The sequence below is a fragment of the Aythya marila genome, assembly GCF_965140915.1.
Source record: "Aythya marila genome assembly, chromosome: W".
In the NCBI taxonomy this organism is placed as follows: domain Eukaryota; kingdom Metazoa; phylum Chordata; class Aves; order Anseriformes; family Anatidae; genus Aythya; species Aythya marila.
Genome location: NC_139081.1, coordinates 1,965,760 through 1,984,957, shown reverse-complemented (window position 1 = coordinate 1,984,957; position 19,198 = coordinate 1,965,760). Strand labels below are relative to the sequence as shown.

The following is a 19,198-nucleotide window of genomic DNA, read 5'->3' as shown; positions in this document are numbered from 1 at the left end:
GGCCGCCGCCGCCTCTCCCGTTGCTATGGTGAAGCGGAAGTGACGTCACGACGCAAGGGACGCTCAGAGCGGGCGGGAACCCTACAGGGGGTGCGCATGCGCAGTGCGCCCGCGCCGCCTGAGGGGGCACAAAATGGCGGCCGGGGGTGGGGGTGTCGTCATGTCGCGATGTCGCGATGTCGTCTGTCGCCACAACGCGTTGCGAATTGGGGCTGCTCGGCGAGAATGCGGCTGCTGAGAGGGGGTGGGGGTGGTGCGCGGCTCTCGGCAGCGCCTCAGGAGCTGCGGTCGCTTCAGGGTCGTTGTCCGCAGTGAGCTCGCCTGGAGGCCCCGGGACAGGGCTGCTGCCAAGAGCTTAAAGTGCTTTTTTTTTTTTTTTTTTTTCTTTTTTCCCTGACGTAAAAACCCCTATGTACGTGCTGAGAGGGCTAAATCTCTTGGTACGCTGAAGTTTTGATTAATATTTGTGGGAAAAGTAAGTAGAAAATGCCTTAGTCAGCACTTAACACCAAAAAAAAAAATCAGTTTTATGTATAATACAGTAGAGAAATGTGCAGCATTTCACCTCTTTAAAATTTTAAATAAACAATGGAGCTGCGGAGCTTCTAATCCCACTATTAATTCTTTCTTTAAGTCCCTTTGCCACCTGTAAAAAATGTATTCCTAATTTTAGCGTTAAGGCATGGGTAGTTGGTGATTTTATTCTTATTTTACGTTAACATTTGATGAGAAATCAGATTGTTTTTAGCTCCCATGCCAAAGGGGGTCCTGGTCAGTGCATTCTGCAGGACTTCCCCGGGGGGGGACATATATAGGATATATATAGCATATATTGTCTTTTACTTGTTGGCTTGGATCCCTGAGGGAGTGTTGTAACTGCCTGCTCCGGGGTTGTGTAAACAGTTTGGGGGCTTTTTTCTGTTCCAGCAGGAGCCACCCCCTTTTGTAATCTGACTGGCACTGTCAGAACGCCTTTATGGGGTCAGGGCAGTCGCTTTAATGGGTTAGTCCTAACGAAACGGTAAAAATCCCTTATAACTACACAAGCCCTGAAGCAAAAGGGGATGTTGTGGGGACTTGCTGGGTGGCCAAGTTCCCATTGGGCAGAAATGCGGCCAAAAAATGTTACAAATCCTGTAAAGAGTAGATCTCAGGAGACGTTCTGGTCCTAAAACCTGCTAGTTTTTAATCCAGACCCCACAGCACAGCACCAACTCTTGTCAAAGGCACTGAAGAGGAATCCTCCTTGCTGAAACACCTCTTGCTGAGAACTTTATAAGAAAATAAAAACATTTTACGCTCGGCGAGGGGCGGGTAGGGCAGCACCACGTGGCAGTTACTCGGCAAACGGGATTCTGGTTTTAACCGGCGCCTTTTTGTACCAGGAGGGAAAACCCAGGTGAAGCCCACAGTTCCTCCCAGGTTCTGAATTTCTGAATTCCCCTGGGTTTTCCTCGCTGATCACGCTCCAGACCACCTCCAGTTCCTCCGGTCCCGCTTCCTTTTAATCCCTCCTACCAGAGCTTCCAGGCAATCTTCAAAATCCGTGCTCAAAAAAATCCTAACTCCTTTTTTATTATTTTTTTTTAAGGTCCAGCAGGTTCCTTTATTAATCTCCCGGAGGGATTTGCTGATCGCTCCCATCCACATGATCGTGTGAGTCAGGGCCAGAAGACACAACCACGCCAAGCACGAGCAGCAGAGATCACAACTTTTACTAGCACGCGTTTCAGGAGCAAGTTTCAAATCAAACCTTTTTTTAGTCCCAAACTACCAAACTGTGAAGTTTTGCTGCTAAGAATTCCTGCAGCCCACGAGTTCTGCAGATGTTTAATCGTGCAGCTGTAATTAGTGTCGGTTCTCATAATTATTCAGGGATATCTTTACTAAAACGCTTGTTTCTTTCCCAGATCTGCCTCCCCTTGGAATCGCACAGGACCTAGGAGAGGTCTAGGACAATTTCCCTAGTGTAAAAAAGAAAAAATGTCATTTTTTATTGTTGAAAAAATACCATTTTTTAAAAAAAAAACTACTGGGACATGATTTGAGCCTTTAACCCAGCTGAAATATTTAAATAATATTTAAATAATATAAATAATAAAGAGGAACCGAAAATAAATTTGAGTTTTGAGACTTTTTGCTAATTCGACGATCATCCAAAGGTTCTTTCCCTGTAGCTAACAAGTTCTCTCCTCCGCATTTTCCTCCTCGATGCTTTTTATGTGAAGGTTTTCCAGAGATTGAGCTGTTTTAGTGGATTTGAGAGAGAAGATCACGCTTCTTTTGCATCACCCTCACATGCCAAGCGCAGGAAACTGCCCCCAGCCGCCCCCGTTGCGACAGGCAGTGTGACTTTTGCACCGCCGGTCACCAAAATGTCACTCGTAATCCGGCGGCTGGCACGAGGAGAAACACTGAGGAAAGATTAGATCAAAGTGGAGCAGGGGGAAAGGGCAGGTTCCACGGAGATGGGTTAAGGTGGTGATGGTCCTGTGAAGTTTGATGGGCTTTGTGCTAGAAGACTGAAAAAGTTGTTTGCAGGGGTGGCAGGGCTGTTTGGTGAGGGGTTTGGGGAGACTGGAGTGAAAAGGGGCGGATATAGGATCGAGGAGAGGTGAGGAGAAAAAATAAAAAGAATAAAATAAAATAAAAAAAAAAAGCAAAGAAAAGGAAAGGAGCAGAGAAGAGGGGAAAAGAGAAGAGAAAAAGAGAAAAACGGGAAAAGAGAAGAGAAGAGAAAAGAAAAAAAAAAGAGAAAAGGTGAGGAGAAAAAGAATAAAAGAATTTAAAAAAAAAGCAAAGAAAAGGAAAGGAAAAGAGAAAATAAAAGAGAAAGAAGAAAAGAACAGAAAAGAGAAAAAGAGAAAAGAAACGGGAAGAGAAGAGGAAAAGAAAAGAGAAAAGAAAAGAGAGGAAAGGAAAGGAAAGGAAAGGAAAGGAAAGGAAAGGAAAGGAAAGGAAAGGAAAGGAAAGGAAAGGAAAGGAAAGGAAAGGAAAGGGAAAAGAAACGAAAAAAAAGGAAAGGAAAAAGAAAAAAAAGAATAAGAAAAGAAAGGAAAGGAAAAAGAAAAAAAAGAATAAGAAAAGAAAGGAAAGGGAAAAGAAAAAAGAATAGGAAAGGAAATGAAAGGATAAAGGGTAAGGGCTTGGAAATTGCAACTCAATTTCCTTCAGCTCCTGAAAAACAACATCAAAGAGGCCATGGAGTAGGTAATCAGAAAATCATTTGTAAGCAACTAGAAGGAAATAGGGAGAGGAGTACCAGGCGGCGTAGATTTGTCTAGGACAAACGGTTTTACTCTCATCTCATTTCCTTCTGCGATGGGTAACAGGCCCTGGGGGGAAAGAAGCAATAAAAATCAGCTGATAAAGCTTTTAACATGGTCTCGTGTGACAGTCTTGGATGTTTGCTGGGCCACAAGGCCAGCTGCAGGTGCCTGTGGCAGGGAGCTTCATCCCCTGCTTCATCCCTGGCCCCTGGGGCTGTCACCTGGGCTTTTTTTAAATCCTGGGATTTTTTTAAATCCAACATTTAAAAGTAATCTAGTGATTCTAGGACTGATCCGGTGGAGAATGGTCCAGAACCTGTCTGAGGTGGTTACCTGGGAAGTTATCCTTGTATCCAAATTACTTTCCAGCCCACCTTTAATACAAAATTGATTTTAATAACATTTTGCTCCAAAACAAACAGCATACGTGCCGTAACATTTTGATTAGCACTATTTAATTTCTCGTTGTTAAATATCTTTAGATCTTTTAGTTTTATTTTTTAATAAAATAGAAGACAACAAGCAACCAAAAAGGACACTATGTAGATATTAAACAAAGTTTTGGACTGGCTGGCTGGTGAAGTTGTTTCTTTGGTCGTTTTTTTATTCCTCTACACTTCACTTCAAGTGCATTTTGCCCTTTTCCCTTCAAAATTTGCCCTTTTGTTCTAATTTGAAATATTTTCCCCGGATTAGCGGTCATTACCACAGATCGTTAACAAGCTAAAAGTTTTCCAGGCTGTTTCTTGTCTTTATTAAGACCTCAGCTGGCCACACTGCAAGGATGAGAGACAGGTGATTTTTTAGTTTGTTTTTGAGGAAGAAAAAATCCACATTTACAGACTTTGTTAATACTTACTGCTCTAATAGAAATCATAATGTGGCAGCGATGGGTACGGTCACCCGTGGGGTCTGTCAGTGCAGACGTGGGTCCTTCTGCCAATGTTTTCTCTGGGATAGACTTCTGGGCTAAGAGCAGACTGCCTATGATTCCTGCTCGAGCACCAGTCCAGAAAAAAACCCTACAAAACCGATATTCCCAAAGGAAAGTGGTTAATGACTATTTTGCCATGGAGTTTGCCACCACTGCGTGCTGCAGCCAAGCACTAGGTCAGCTTCAAGCTGCCACACGTCCTCTGTACAAAACAAACGCCTGCCTCGCCAACCTACACTTTAAAACTTTTTACTTTAAACACTTTAAACTTTTCAATACCGTGAGGCGGGGAAGACGGAAAAATGAAACTTTTCTGCCCTCTGCAGCCACCACACTCAAAACCTCAGCCCTCTGCAGCCGCCCAACTCGAAGCCCGACCCCGTTTGGCCGCCCAGCCTGGCCTTTTAGACACTCTACTATCTCTCCAAAGCCACACCGTGGCTGTCCCCAAACTTTTTGGGGTGTGGGACCGAGGGAAAAGCCCAGCCCCGGGTCCACCCCATCCGTCCCCTCAGGGCCGGGCTCCGCCGCCTCAGCGCAGCCAGGGCGGGCTCAGAGGCTCGGTGCCGCCCCGCTCTCAGAGGCTCCCGGCCGGTCGTGGCCATGGACTGCGGCGTGATCACCTCCAAAACCGTCTTGCTGCTGCTCAGCCTCGCCTTTTGGGTGAGCAGGGGGGCGGCGGGAGGGCTCCGACCCCAAATTTTTAGGGGCGAACCGGGTTTGGGGCGGGGAGCCGGGACCGGAGCCCTCAGCGCCTCACGCCTGGCGGCCGCTTAGCTGCGCGAAAGGGGGGGGGGGGGTGGGAGTTTGTTTTTAAGTTTATGAGGGAAAAAAAGCGCTGTCGGAGCCTGTGTTTTCTTCAGTGGTCTTAATCGCACGTTATTTTGTGGAAAAAAAGCAGGTTTTAAGTTAATTTAGTGATTGCAGACCGTTTGTGGGGGATCATCCGGGGGCTGCTGCCAAGTAGTGTGCTGAGGAGGGCTTTCTTTCAGGGAGCAAAATGCCTTAAACTGGGATTATTGTAGAAAATCCCAGCTGGGAACCTGGTTACAGACACCTTTTTCCAGTCACATCCTATAGGACAGCCTCACCAACCCACAGGGGGACGTAATCCCTGGCCCCATAGGTTTTGGGACACATAAGGTGCCTGCAAAACCCTGTTACCAGCCAGGGGGTTTCAGGCTGGGACAGCGAGGAAGAATGACAGAGAAGAACAAGAAATCCCATAAAGAGAAGAACAAGAAGTCCCGCAGAGAGAGACGCGAGGGTAAAAATAAAAAAAAGGAAATGGAAACATTGAGTTAAACCCCTGAGTTTTCACGGGGTGTTGTGTCCCGGGTTGTAAAGACCTCCCACTGCCGTGCTGAGCCGTGTTGATTGCTGTGCTCTCACAGGGCTTCTTCATCGTGTGGTGGTTTTCTGAAATACCCGCAGAGAAACCCGGGGACGCCTCGCCGTGTGCATGTGGAAATTCCCCCGGCTTCAGCTCGTGCGGCTCACGTACAACCCGGCTTGGCATCACTGCTGGGACTCGGGGTTTTCTCGTCAAACAACAGCCTTTTGTCCGTCTAGAAGTGTCTCTCTGCCTTCCCTTCCACCCTCGGGGAGCTCTTTGCCCACGATTGAAGCCATTAGGTCATTTGGCTCCGCACACCGTCCGTAATTACTCCCCTGCCTCTGAATTTGGGGTGACCCTTGCCAGCCCTTTGTTTGTTTTCCTAGGAAGAGCAATGCTGCCCCAAAAGCCCGTGGCATTTATGCACTGGAGCACCCATTAACGCGGGGTAATTACATTCCTGCCAGCAGAACCTGGAATTCAGGTTTTGAAGAGGGTGGGGAAGAAGGAGGAACCGACTTGGGTGCCCTTTCCGATCGTCTTTTTCTTTATAACACTTGGGTTTCTACCAGCACGGAGGCTGCAGATCCTTAGCAAAACACAAGATCTGCTCCGACGCTCCCCGAGGCTGCCACGGATCCTGGCGGGTTCTGGAGCAGCTCCGAAATGCAGCCGGGTCTCAGCCAGGGGATGGCTCCGTGCTTGTGATTTCGGCATTAAAACTGCGTTTTGGGACAGATGAGCGGGATCTGCCCTGTTACAAGACGTTTTCCCGATGCTTTGGGATTAGCTGGGCTGCCTAAATTCTTTGCCACTCAGTTCGCAGCTCAGCAAGTGAAAGCAGCAGGAGCCAGGAGCGGAGTGGCGAGGAAACAGGGCGGTCCTGCAGGCAAATATTGAACTAGAGGGTGTTCTGGAGCGAAATCCGGAGAAAACAGCCTCGGCAGCGGCTGCTGAGCCATCCGTGCACCTCCAGCTGCCTTGAAACGAGGGGAGAAACAACCCAAATCCCGGGATTTTCCTTTCCCAGGGATAAAAACATCCTCCGGGCGTGCCATGATTCTGATTAGCAGCACGCAGTGGCGGACTTTTATGACCTCGTGCAGCTCCAGCCTGTTCCGTGGGGACCGGGAGCGCTCGTTGCCCGCGTGGCCGCTTGGTGGGCGCGCTGGCAGGGCCGCCGGCCATCCCAGGAGGTGCCCAATCCCTTGAGCGTGGCAGTAATCAGGAAAATGAGCAGTGTAAGTGTGAAAACGCAGGGAAGGAGTCTGCGCGAGGTGGGTTGAGGTTGCCGAGCCGAAGGATGCTCGGAGGAGCCTCTAAAAACACCCACAAAACTCCCAACCTCGGTTCCTAAAGCCTGGATGATGCCCTGGCTTTGTCTCCGTGTGGGGTGTGGGCGAGCCTGAGCTTCCTTTAAGACCGGTTTTTACCCCAAATCTTTTAGTTTTACCTCGTTTCGCTGCCTGGCTGCGTTTCATCTCTGACCAGAAGGTTTTCCTCCAGGAAAACCTTGAGGAAAAAAGCCTCGCTGAGCCTTTTGGTGCTTTGGCTGCAGCTAAAAACCTCAAACAAAACAAAACAACCCCGTGGTGATAAATTCTCCCTCCTTTGGGTTAAAGTTTTGATGTGTAGCAAGTCTCTGATGCACACACACATTTTCTTCTGGATCTGCACATCACAGTTGTTAACTTCTGAAGCTGAAAACTCGCTAAATCAATTAAATCCCAGCTGCTAATGTCTCGCGTTGCCTTTCAGGCGGCGGCGGCTGGCCTCAGCTATGTCGGGGGCTACGTGATGAACACCTACAGGAGCTACGACAACTTCCTGCAGGACAAGTACGCGCTGCTGCCCGCCGTCATCATCCTCTGCGTGGCGGCCGTGATGTTCATCATCGGGCTGCTCGGCTGCTGCGCCACCTTCCGGGAATCTCGGGTTGGCCTGGGGCTGGTGAGTGCGGGGCCAGAAAAAAAAAAAAAAAAAAAAGCCAGAAAAAAAAAAAAAAAGAGAAAGGTTCAAAAACAGCCTGCCGAAACCCCATGCGATGATCTGGGGGTCCTAGAACTCTTCTCACGAGTCATAAAGCAACGTGGTGCGAGTGTGCAAAGGAATTCAGGTGCTGTGGACCTCCTCCTTATCCCAGCCTCTCTTTTAATTCCAGTTCTTGGCCATTATCCTCATTATCTTCATCGCAGAGGTTTCTGCTTTCGTCCTGGCGTTTGTTTACAGGGAGAAGGTAAGCAAAGAATTAGCATCTCAGTGCCAACATAAAGCTAAAAGCCAGACCTCGTGTTGTTACAGCACTCCAGTATATCCATTTTTCTCACTTTTTTTTCATTTTTTGTCCTTTTTTTCTGACTTTGAGGGATACAGATCCAAATTCTCACCTTAAATCTGTCTTTTTTTTTTTTTTTTGTCCCCTTTCTAAACAGGTGAAAAGTGACGTTCAAGGCACGATGCGCACAGTCTTCGAGAAGTACGACGGGAGAAACTCAGAGTCTGCTGTGATGGATTACTTGCAAGAAAACGTAAGAAAGCCTTTAAAGCCTCCTGAGGGCTGCTTAGGAAAGAATAATTTGAGGAATTGGGGCTGGGGAAGAGGAATTCATCAGATGAGATCTCCGAGCATTAGATTGAAGGGGTGAAATCGCAGCTTGTCTTGTCTTTGGCAGCTTCACTGCTGTGGGGTGAAGAACTACAGCGACTGGACGGCCACGCAGTGGTTTAATTCCTCTGGGAACAACAGCGTCCCCCTGAGCTGCTGCAAGCAAAATCTGAAGAACTGCACGGGGAGCCTGGATCAGCCGCAGGAACTCAACACGCAGGTGAGGATAAAGGGCCTAGCTGCTCATTTCCACATCACGCTGGCACCCAGGTTATCCTGCCTTTAAAACCCCGTCCAGCTGAATTGTCTTTGATTTGTTTTCGGTTTTCTCTTCCACGCCAGGGCTGTTTAGGGGAGCTGGAGGCCGGGCTGCAGAGTGTCATCAGCTACGCTATGCTTGTAATCCTGGGCTTTGCCATTGTGAAGGTAAAGGTTTCCTGTCTCTTTCCCCGTGGAAAATAATAATTTCCTCTTTGATCGCAGAGCTTTTTTTTCCACAGTGTCCCACTAGCCTAAAATAAGCCCAGTTTTATGTTCCTCGCTGGTTTTCTGCCAACTCTTGCATTTCATTTGCATGACAAAAAGGGGAGAGATCCAAAAACTAGTTTGAAACAGCAAGAAAATTAATAATCCGTCTTGGTCCTGTAGTAGCAAGTACAAAAAGCTAGGAGTGCTAAAAGGCCTAGATCTAGAATTTGTTCAAATTTATTATGAAAAAACAACTTTCCTGTGTTTAACTGGGGTTTTTAAACCCCTCATTGAAGTTTGTTTTAGGTTCAAGTCAACAAATAGTCCTGTGCTAGGAGACCTGGCGTCAAAATGTGCTGGGAACATGACAAGGAATGAAACCAGCCGGGCTATTTATGGAATAACAACACTGAATTAAATGAAACGTGAAAGCAAATCATGTAGGGGATGAAAACTGGATTTGAAAAGCACTGATGTAAAACTTAAAACATCCTTAAATTGCTCAGGGAGGAATCTTCCATCTTTTCCCTTCCCTCAATGAAGTGCTCGGTTGTGCACTGTGTTACAGGTCCCATTTTAATTTATCTATGACGAATCTTTTATTTCCTTATTTTATATGCTTAAAAAATGCATAGAACTTCTAAATCCAGAAAAATCTGGGGTTTTCACTGAATTTTTTCCTGGATTAACATAACTAAGAATTAATGTGGATGTATAAATTAATGGGAAAAAAAAAAAAAAGAGGAAAAAGTTGAACTGAAACTATTATTGAAAAGTGATAGGCAAATATAAAAAAATATTTTCCATAGATTTATTTTCATTTTTTTAAATATTTTTTAATATGAACAGAATGTCCTTGCTATGATGAAAAATTATCATAAATGTTGGATGCGAAAAGTGAAATAAAATGCAGCAAAACTCAATTTCTTGTGTTTCTCCTCTTTTTCAGTTCTTCGGCATGCTGAGCGTCTGCGTGCTTACTTGCAAGCGAGAAGACAGCGGATACCAGCCTCTTTACTCGGGGGTGTTCGCTTAATAAAATGCAAAGATCCCTCTTCTTCTGCTTCCTGATGATACAATAGCTTTGTAAAGATGAACGCTAAAGGACGATTTCTTGACCTTGTCAAATGTTTGACTTTATTTACATGAGAAATGCAAGGAACTTTTTGTACTGATTGGGAAAAGTTTCTTGGGGGTGATGTGAAATGGCAATTCCGATTTTCGTTACCCTACGGTAACTTAACCCTGGTCGTACGTACCACAGCTTTCTGTAAGGTTCTTGTGGATTTTGGGTTAGGTAGCACCAGATGGCGTAAGGGGCTCCAGAAAGAAGCCTACTTCTGCAGTTCTTTCCCTCAAAACAAGCAGCAGAAATGTTATTTTTAATCACTAAACTGACTGAAACTGCAGGAGCGGATTCAGTTGTCTGCGAAAACACCAGATCGTTCCCCTGATGTGCTTAAGAAACAGCGGGATGCAAGGTTCAAATATTCTTCATAAGCATGGGGAGATGGAATGTGTTTTCTCTGTATCTGATTGTGGTTCAATTTTTTCTCCTTGTCGTGGTCATATGTTGAAATTCAGTTTACTGCGGGGGTTGTTAGAGTGAGACAAACGCTGTGAAGTCCGGAACAGAAATCTGAGTTGTCTGGTGAAGCAGCTAGCAAATGTGAACACCACCAGGCCAGGAGGTGATGCGTGTTTGGGACATGACTTCTTTTGATTCATTTTGTCTTTTTGTTTTTAATTTGACAATAAAAATTGCTTATGAAGCGGGGCTTTTTTTTTTTTTTTCTTTTTTCTGTACCCAAAGACAGACCGTGTCTCTGCAAGAGTGATGCAGATGAATGCAGGAGTTGGAGGAAACATTGGATCAGCGTGGTTATGCAGAAAGGATGACTGGAAGGGCTAGTGCAGAGTTCTCTGTGTGACTGAACACATCTGGCTGCTTTTCACAGCTAAAAATATTAATATAAAACTTTCTTGTACCCTGTTAGTTCGCCAAGCAATGTTGTTAACCTGTTGTTTGTTGTTTGAAACTGATTTCTTTCTTTGAAGGTCTGGTGAATGTGGTCCTGTCTTGGATTGCACCACTTCTTCACAAATGGCCCTTCTTTAACACGTCTGTGTGCTAATCCATGTCTCGGTGCTTTAGGGTTTTTAGAGCTGTGATGCAGGGAGGGAGAAAACTGAGCTATTCTTGGGTAGGGAATTGTGGAAAAGGAACAGCATATTTGGATATTTGCTCTTTGGAGAGATGAGCAGTCTATTCGGTGCAGCAAACCTTTATATCTGTAGCTATTAAAAAAAAAATAAAGCAGTTTGGGGTAAGTGTAAGCTGTTTATTTATCTTTTTTTTTTTTTTTTTTTTTTTCTGAAAGAAATTGATGTGTAGGAGAAACCAATAGAAGAATGTATATGTTGAAGGTGATTTAATTAATATGAGGGCTTTGTCTTCTGTTTAATGCCAAAAATAAATCTTAAATTCTTTAAGTAATTAATTAGTGCTGGGTTTTTATTTATTTATTTATGTATTTATTTGGTGGAATCCCGGTTGTTGGACGTGGCATACAGGACATAACCACAGCAGCTTGGCAGGGGAAGCAGCGTGCCCTCGCTGTGGGGTTATAGCCCACCCCGGAGCAAGGCAGAGGGCACCAGAAACATCCAGTTCTCCCTGGCACTTGGAGCTTTCACCTCCAGCTTCACGGTCTGAGAAACAAACAGCAAACAGAGGCAAACCCTGAATAATTTGGGCCAAACCCCAAGGGAGGGTGGAAGCGCCGTGAGGGAAGGCTGGCTCTGAGGTGAAGCACAGAGGAGGGCTGTGTCACCAAGTGAGGCGGTTGGGCTGAAATCCTGCAAAAAAAGTAGTAAGCAGGCAGTGAGCAGACGGGTATATCCTAAAGGGTAACAGCTTTAAGCTAAAAAAGGGCGGATTTAGGTATTAGGAAGAAATCCTGCACTCTGAGGGCAGCGAGGCACCAGGACAGGTTGCCTGGAGAAGCTGTAGCTGCCCCATCTCGTGAGGAGAACCTGACCTGTGGAAAGGCCTTAGGGCTAGGTGAGCTTTAAGATCCCTTCCACCACAACCCCTTTCTGTGCTTATGAACCCTTTATTTGTCCCAATTTATCCAATTTCTATTATTTAACTTAAATTTTCCCTAGTGGCAACGGGGCTGGGGGGGGGCGTTACAAAATGGCGGCCGCGCATGCGCCGTGGGCGGGCGCGGCGGGTTTGAACGGGGCTGAGGGGAGGCGGCTCCGTCCCTTGTTGTGCTGTGTAAGTAACTCGGTTTCTTGAGGAATCGCTGCACTAATATTGCTCTGTATTTGTTTTTAAAATTCAGGAGATTGCCTTGTTTAGTGATAGTTACTTCGTGCTGCCTGCCCCGTTCTTCGTTTGGTGGAATAAGGAGCGGTTGCTGCACTTACTGCCTTGTTTAAGTTCCCTTTGCTTCTCTGACAGTTTATTATCCTTCTCAAAATGCTGCTTGTGCACTTAGAGTTTACTTAAAGTCTTCCTTTTCAATGCTTTTTGTTTTTTTGTCCCTCAGTGTGACAGCAGAGGACAATGGCTTCTTCGGATCTGGAGGACTTGTGCTTTCACATCAACATGAAGATTTCAACAATTAAAAAGACTCTGCAATTAAGGAGCATCGGTAAAAGAAATCAAGGCTGGGTTTTGTCTTGGTTTGGGCTCATACCTCCTTGCAGAAAATCAGTGAGCTGTGGGTCAAGCAGGCGAGAGGATGCTCCTCTGAGATACTTGTAGGCTGGTGGTTAATACCCCATATATCTGTCCACCTGGTGGGAAAAGGAGAAAAAATACCTTGTTAAGTTAGGCCTAATTACAAAATAAGTGAAGCCTAATTACAAAAATATGCAAAGGAATAGCTGGAGGTGAATACCAGTGTCTTCTCCAAGTGTTACAGGAGTGCATCTCTGGCGTAAGCGTGCTGTGGGTAACAAACTTATTTAATCTGCCATGGTGAAGCTGATATAAATGTTTCAGGCTCATTTTTTATCCCTTCTTAAACACAGATGTTACAAAGAATTGTAGAAATGGTGTTTAGAGGGGTCATCTGGGCTAGCTTTGTGTTTGAAGAGCAGAGGGAGATCGTGAAGGGGATAATGTTGCTGCTTCTCTTGGGAGGAGATGCTGGCTGGGGAGCATAGAGTAAGGAGAAAATCACTGTGCAGAGAGGAGGGAAATTGAATTTTGTTTTTGTGTCAGAAATATTTTGGTTTTCTGCCATAACGTTCTCACGTTTTCTCTTTGACAGGTCAAGAGCCATCCTTCAAGTCTATGCTCTGCAAAATAGGACAAGAGATGATTCTCTTGCACGATCTCCTGAATAAAATGGAAATGGAAGTTCAACAGCAAGAAAAACTGAAGAATTTGCTCAAAGTAATCGTTTTTCTGTTTGTAAAATACTGAAAGTTTCAGAGGAATCCTTGTGCTTAGTTGTTACTCTCAAGATCCTCAGTGATATTTTTAGATGCAAGAGGCTACTTCAAAATGAAAGGGCAACAATCAAATACTTTTAAAAACTCGTGAAGCAATGCAAAGTGTTAGCTGCTGTTCTTGAAACTCTTCCCTGTCTCCGGTTGGGGTTGAGTGGAGGTTAATGCCTTGTTGAGGGTGTTGCAAAGGGAGTATGTAGTGATTTCTGTTCCTTATTGCTAATTCAGAAGGCTTGAGAGAATCAGAAAAAGGATTCTCAACAGGCCGTTGCTTTTTCTTCTTGATCAAAAATCTTTTTCCCAGATGAGAATGGGATTCTATCCGCAACACTCCTGCAGAACCTGTTGATATCGACATAGCTGGTGTTAGAGGATTAAAGCCAAAAAGAAATTTTAGTTTTCCATCAAATTTATGAGTAAGAATCTTTTATAAAACCAGCAGATGAAGCAGATTTGGTTTGTCAAGGCACAGAAGATTAAAAATGCTCTTTTTCAAGCTTTATACGTAGCAAGCATGCCTTTATCAGAATAGATTTTGTGGTGTAAGGAATAGTTTTATGTTTACATCCATGCAATAGATACACAAATGAATTAATTAGAATATATTTATCTGTTTTAGTGTGCGTTTTCAGTGTCTTCATTTGTTGTAGGTCTTTTTTGAAAGTATTTGAGGAATGTAGATGAGTTTCCTGTCGTATTTCTTCCTCTAGTCACCACCACCTTTCCCCTAGCCAAACCTGCCATGGTACATTGCTAAATACTTCCTGCCCGCTCAAATTTCTCTGACACTTTGAGGGCAAGGGCAGGGAGATTCGTGTTTTCTCTCTCTTTGCTTTGTTTTTCCTGAGCTTTACTTGCTGCTCTTGGAAAACAAGGCAGTAAAGATATAAAACAACGGGAAGAGCCCAAAAAACACCTCTTAAGATTTCCTTTAACATCGTCCTCATAGTGAGCTAATTTTAATTGCACGACATTATTGAAACTTCAGATTTCTGATGGTTTCCACCGTTAATTTCAGGAGCTGCAGAAGTCTGCTGAGCGAGACCAAAGCGAAGCCCAGCACCTCCGCGAAAACATTCCCCTCCACCTGCCTAAACCGAGTCGGAGCTGGTACGTGGTGTGTGAGCGTGGAGATGTTGCATCCTACAGCTCCCATCCTTTCCCCAGGAGCTAACTCTGAACTTTTAGGACCCTGAGGCTCTTACGTATTGATTCTGGAGTTTGCTCCTGATTTTTATTTTATTTTTTTCCCATTATTGGAAACAATAATGGGGAAAAAAAAATGGAAACAACACAGAGCAGAGCTTCTGTTGTCACAATTTCGTGTACAAAGGCGTTTTGGGAGTCCAGCAGGTGGCACTCACCATCCTTAACACTGCAGAGCTGTCCCGAGTTTCCTTGCTCCAAAAGATTAATGGATGAGTCAGGCTTCCCAAGGCTTGAACTCGTTTCAAAGTGCTTTAAAGCTGCCCGTTAGGCTGGAGCTCCGCGCTCTGCTTCATCCCATACGAATCGAGGCCTCCTGTTCTGCGAAACGGGACGGGACGTTGACTTTTTAACTGCTTTGGGCTGCTTCCAATTCACCTGCTGGCGGCGAAACGAGGGGCCCTAATGAAGTCAGCTGAAGCGCGCCCTTTGAAAAGGGAGCGTGTGCTGTAGTTATTTCTTTTTCCTCTAGGAGAGATCGCGATTTGTATTCACCCAGCCTCTCAGATGGCTCAGGGCTGTGAATAAACAGAAAACGTACTGGTGCTCCCCTTACTACTTAGCTGCTATTTATGTGCTTGATATTAATTAATTTTCCAGTATCGCTGGGCCGGCTGCGAAAAGCGAGGACCAAACGAAAGCTGCAGAACCTGAACATGCAAAAAAACCTGCCAAGGAGCCAAGATTTATTAAAGAAGCATCCTTAATAACCACGGAAGAGTTTGAAAGCGTTCCCGCGTGAGTAAACACCTTTTTTTCTTCCTCCCTCGCACGTCGATTTGGCCAGAAAACAGAGGTTTTGGGGGAAAACGAGCTCTTGCAACTGACAGATGCGTTGAAATTTTAAACGTTCCAGTGCGAAGCATCGTGGCAATAGCTCCAGACGTGATTTTATGCCATACGGCTACACAAAAAAAGCAAAAATGATGAAAAAGGCAGTTTTTAGTTGACCTTGACAATGGGTTTGTGAAAATATTGATTTTTTTTTTTCTTTTTTTTCGATTTCTCGGTCTGTTTCGAGAGGGGTGAAGAAATTCAGCTTTCGGTGGGTTTACTCATTGGGTACTTCTGATGGAATTTAGGAAGGACAGAGCTGGACCGTGACAATTTTTGGCCTTCCTCAAGGGCCAAAGAGAAGCAGACGCAGCCAAATGTTGCTTTAACCCCCAGTAAAAGCCGTTATCTTCCCTGATAAACTCCTGAAGTGCTTCATTATCCTTAAAAGCGGAAGCTTTGCAGCGCTGCTCGCGCGGTCTTCGGCGGCTTCGTGGCTTTTTTGAGCTCTGCAGCAGGTATTTAACAAAGGCACGTGCTGTGTTCAGGCTCACGCATGAAGGATCTTGGATCAAACAGAGCAGTCTCGCACGGTGGGAAGCCTGCAAATTATTTTAGCCTTCAAATCCGTTCTTTTTTTTTTGTTGTTCTTTCTCCAAATTCTCACCGCCGAAGGCTTTTTTTAGCACGTGTGCTTTCATTATAATTCCCAGACAGTAACTTAGGGGAATATTTCTTTTAGCCTGAACGTTTTTTTTAGGGAGCTGGCTGTTAGGAGCTCCATCTCTTTTTTTTTTCCAGCTCTATCTTTGTGGCAGACCGCTGTTAGGCTGCTCTTTTGAAGAACGCAGCCCTCTGCTTTGGGTTTTGTACCTACGGATTCAAGGCAGAAACAGGTTTAGGGAAATAAATCGTGCCTTTCTGCTGCTGCTTCAGGGTGAGCTGGGGTTTGCTGGCTTTTTTTTAGGGTATTTTATTGATTGTGGGAGCGTAGGAACTCGACTATAGGTGTTTTAGACTTAATAACTTGGTCTTCACAGCCTACAAATTCTCTTGGGACTTCATAAAAAGGCTGAGGGGTGCATAAAGAGCAAGAAATAGCAATTAAATGTCTATAGGCCGAGTGATTCTGAGGTAGTAGGCTGTGTTACACCACCTGTGACCACATTTCAGAGGCAGTAGGGCTGCTTTTGCTCAAGAAGACTCAAGAAAGTGAAGTGTTTTTACCCAAATCGTTGCATCTCCAACTTTTTGGATTAACCAAAAGATCTCCCGAAAGTTTAGGGCCAGGATATATATATATATTTTTTTTTTTAATTTCTTGATTTGGCTTTCTAATGTTCTTTCTTTCTGCTTCAAGATCTGTTATGGCTTTTTTTTTTTTTCCTGCAGCGTTATTAAGCGCTCTAACGAACCACCAGGTTTACTCATTAACACGGGGCGGCAGAAACTGCCTCGAACTAGGAGCAGCACGTTCAGTTTAGGCTGAATAAAAAGAAAAAGAAGCGCAGAACTTCAAGTTTTTGACTCTCTGGCTGCTGACTTTGATTGATTGATTTATTTTTTTTTTTAATTGCAGGTACATGAAAGGCCGCTTGACCTACGATCAAATCAACGCCGTCGTTCAAGATCTCAACAAGGCCGTGGTGGGCAAGTACAAGATCCTGCACCAGCCTCTGAAATCCATGAACGCCTCGGTCAGGAATCTCTACCACCGATTCCTGGGAGAGGAAACGAAGGACACGAAAGGTAAATCTGCTCTGATTTATTCTCAAAACAGGAAAAAAAAAAGAAGAAAAACAGAACAAAACCCAACAGCTGCGGGCTTAGCAGGGTTTTTTCCCTTCACCCCCAGCACCTGGTGAGAGTCGAAATCAGATTTGGCCCCTTTAAAATCCCTACGGAGGCTCCTGCTTTTTTTAGCAAAAAGAGGAAAAATTGAGCAAGCTGAAATTTAGCAAATCACTCCCGTTGAGGTGGCTTTGTGGAAGAGACAGGGCTGTCTGCAAATCTTAAAAAGCCTTCTCGTCTGCGAAGCACAGATGAGCAAAAACGCCCTGAGATGTCTTTGTCGCTCAGCTTACGGGCGAGCTTCCCCAAACGCACGTGGCGCAGCAAATCTCTCATCTTAAAAATCTCCTTTTTTTGACGTTCCTTTCCTCTGGAGAGCAACGCCACGCTGTCTGCCTCTCGATTCCTGCCCCGGGCAGAAGGCAAGAACGTTTTCCCTTTTAAATATTCTTGGGTTGGGTGGGTTTTTGTGCAGCCCAGCTCTGCTCCGGTCTAACGGCGGCTCATTTTAGCCTGGAAATCCTCGCTTCATCTTCAAATAAGAAGAATTTTGCCCTGAATTCTGGAAAAAAAAAAGGGAGAAATTGCATGCAGACTTTTTGTTTCGTAATATCACACTTCCAACGTTAGGAGCAACGCGTTATTTCCCCCTTCCTGCTTTTCTGGGCGTTGCTTTCCTCGGAATCGGTCTGCTCCTGGTTTCAGGTGGCTTTTATTTTATTTTATTTTTTTTTTTTGCTGTTTTTCCAGGCGAGTTTTTTGTCGTGGAGGCCGACATCAAGGAGTTCACCCAGCTGAAAGTGGACAAGCGCTTCCACGGGATCCTCAACATCCTGCGCCACTGCCAGCGGGTCAGAGAAGTCCGCGGCGCGCGCCTCGTCCGCTACGTCATCTGCTGAGGGAGCTTCCTGGATTCTGCTCACCCGAAAGACGTGGAGGGCAGAGAGACGAAGAGATTTTGTGTGTGGGCACTCCTCTGAAGCTCTCATTTTCTAAAAACGCAATAATTCAGGACCAAAAAGTGTTTTCCAAGCATCTCCTCCACGTTCAGAGCAGCGATATCAAAGGGCCTTGAAGCGTTTTGAGTTTTATTTCTGGAAACCTGGGAGGCGCTGATGTCTTTTGGTACCTTACAACCACAAAGCAGCTGAAATTGGCACACCTGTAGTCGTAGGAAGCTGTAATCACCTTTTTAAGGTTAAATTCTCTGCCTGTTCACCTTCCTTTCGTGTTTACGAGGTGGAGACCGGAGTTACTACTCCGTAGAAACCCAAAAGAAGCACTGGGTTCTTTTCAACGCCTCAAACCAATTCCCAGATTTCCTTTCCTTAATCTTTTTTTTTTTTTAATTCCTATCCTAACTGTGCGTTTTGGAGTTCGAACAAGAAGATCTGAGGTGATTTAAACGTTTCCAGACCGATGCTCGGGTAGTTCTGCTGCCCATATGGTTTTTATACTTCATCACACAGCCAGATTTTCTTTTTTTTTGCTCAGACCAACACGCTAAAGAGCAGAACAGGAATCATTTTTTTCCCTTTCATAGTGAAAACGTTGAATTACATTTAAAAATACTGGCCAAACTCCACATTTTTCGAGTTTTTTGAAAGGTTGTGATTAATTTCAACTCTGTGAGTGACGGAAATTGCTTCGATAAGAAAACTTTTAGTCTTTTTTTCCTTCCCTGAGCCTCTATCTGCTGTTATCACGGCAACTATTTGAAAATCCTTCTGGTTTTATCCTGTCAGCTGACAATTTAATGAGCAAATGATACTGAACTCAGAACCTGGTCAATAAAGAGATCCTGGCGAGTACCAAATCACCTTTTCTGGTGTCTTTTGCTCTGGGATGTCAAGCTGCGAGCTGCTGTCTCTGCGTAGTGTCCGATTTTATTTCATCTTCGGCATAGGAAGACGTACAAAATAAGAATTTCTGTAATTTCTGTAACTTTTCTCTTCATTTACAGCACGTCGATTTAGTTTCCTGGGTGATTTATATTGGGATCGTGCAGCTTTAACTTGAAAAACGTGGGGAAGAAGTGAAAAAAAAAAAGAGCCTGCGTTGCCCCAGGTGCTCGCCACGCTCCCATCTCCTTCCTTGAGCGCCACGCTGGTGTTTCCAAACTGTTTTTCAGACAGCGTTCAGCTCTGAGTCACCTCAAAACCCGGCTCTCCAGCTCCTGCCGCCGTGCTCTCGCTTCTTTTTCTTTGGCTGGCGTTTCCCTTCTCTCCCAGCAGCGCGCAATTGGCAATGGTGTTGCGCAGCGCGGCGCGTTACTAATACTCCCCCAGAATTTAGCGATCTCGCAGCTTTCCAGTGCGGGCTTGTCCTCCTCCTCCAAACATCAGCTT

General features: G+C 45.1%; 2 protein-coding genes across 2 annotated transcripts; both read left to right on the top strand.

Moving 5' to 3' along the window:
* Window positions 1–4,652: 4,652 nt before the first annotated feature.
* LOC309889395 (tetraspanin-36-like) lies at window positions 4,653–10,986 on the top strand. Its single transcript, XM_082782201.1, has 7 exons — window positions 4,653–4,866; window positions 7,298–7,489; window positions 7,701–7,775; window positions 7,972–8,067; window positions 8,212–8,364; window positions 8,487–8,570; window positions 9,562–10,986. Exons 1-7 carry the CDS (start codon window positions 4,807–4,809, stop codon window positions 9,646–9,648), a joined length of 747 nt encoding a protein of 248 aa, XP_082638327.1. The 5' UTR covers window positions 4,653–4,806; the 3' UTR covers window positions 9,649–10,986.
* An 878-nt stretch (window positions 10,987–11,864) lies between these two features.
* Window positions 11,865–18,640, top strand: LOC309889382 (SKA complex subunit 1-like). The gene is made up of 7 exons (XM_082782174.1): window positions 11,865–11,895; window positions 12,170–12,274; window positions 12,899–13,023; window positions 14,098–14,189; window positions 14,886–15,023; window positions 16,639–16,808; window positions 17,601–18,640. The coding sequence occupies exons 2-7, from the start codon at window positions 12,187–12,189 to the stop codon at window positions 17,747–17,749; spliced, it is 762 nt and encodes a 253-aa protein (XP_082638300.1). The 5' UTR covers window positions 11,865–11,895; window positions 12,170–12,186; the 3' UTR covers window positions 17,750–18,640.
* Window positions 18,641–19,198: the final 558 nt, after the last annotated feature.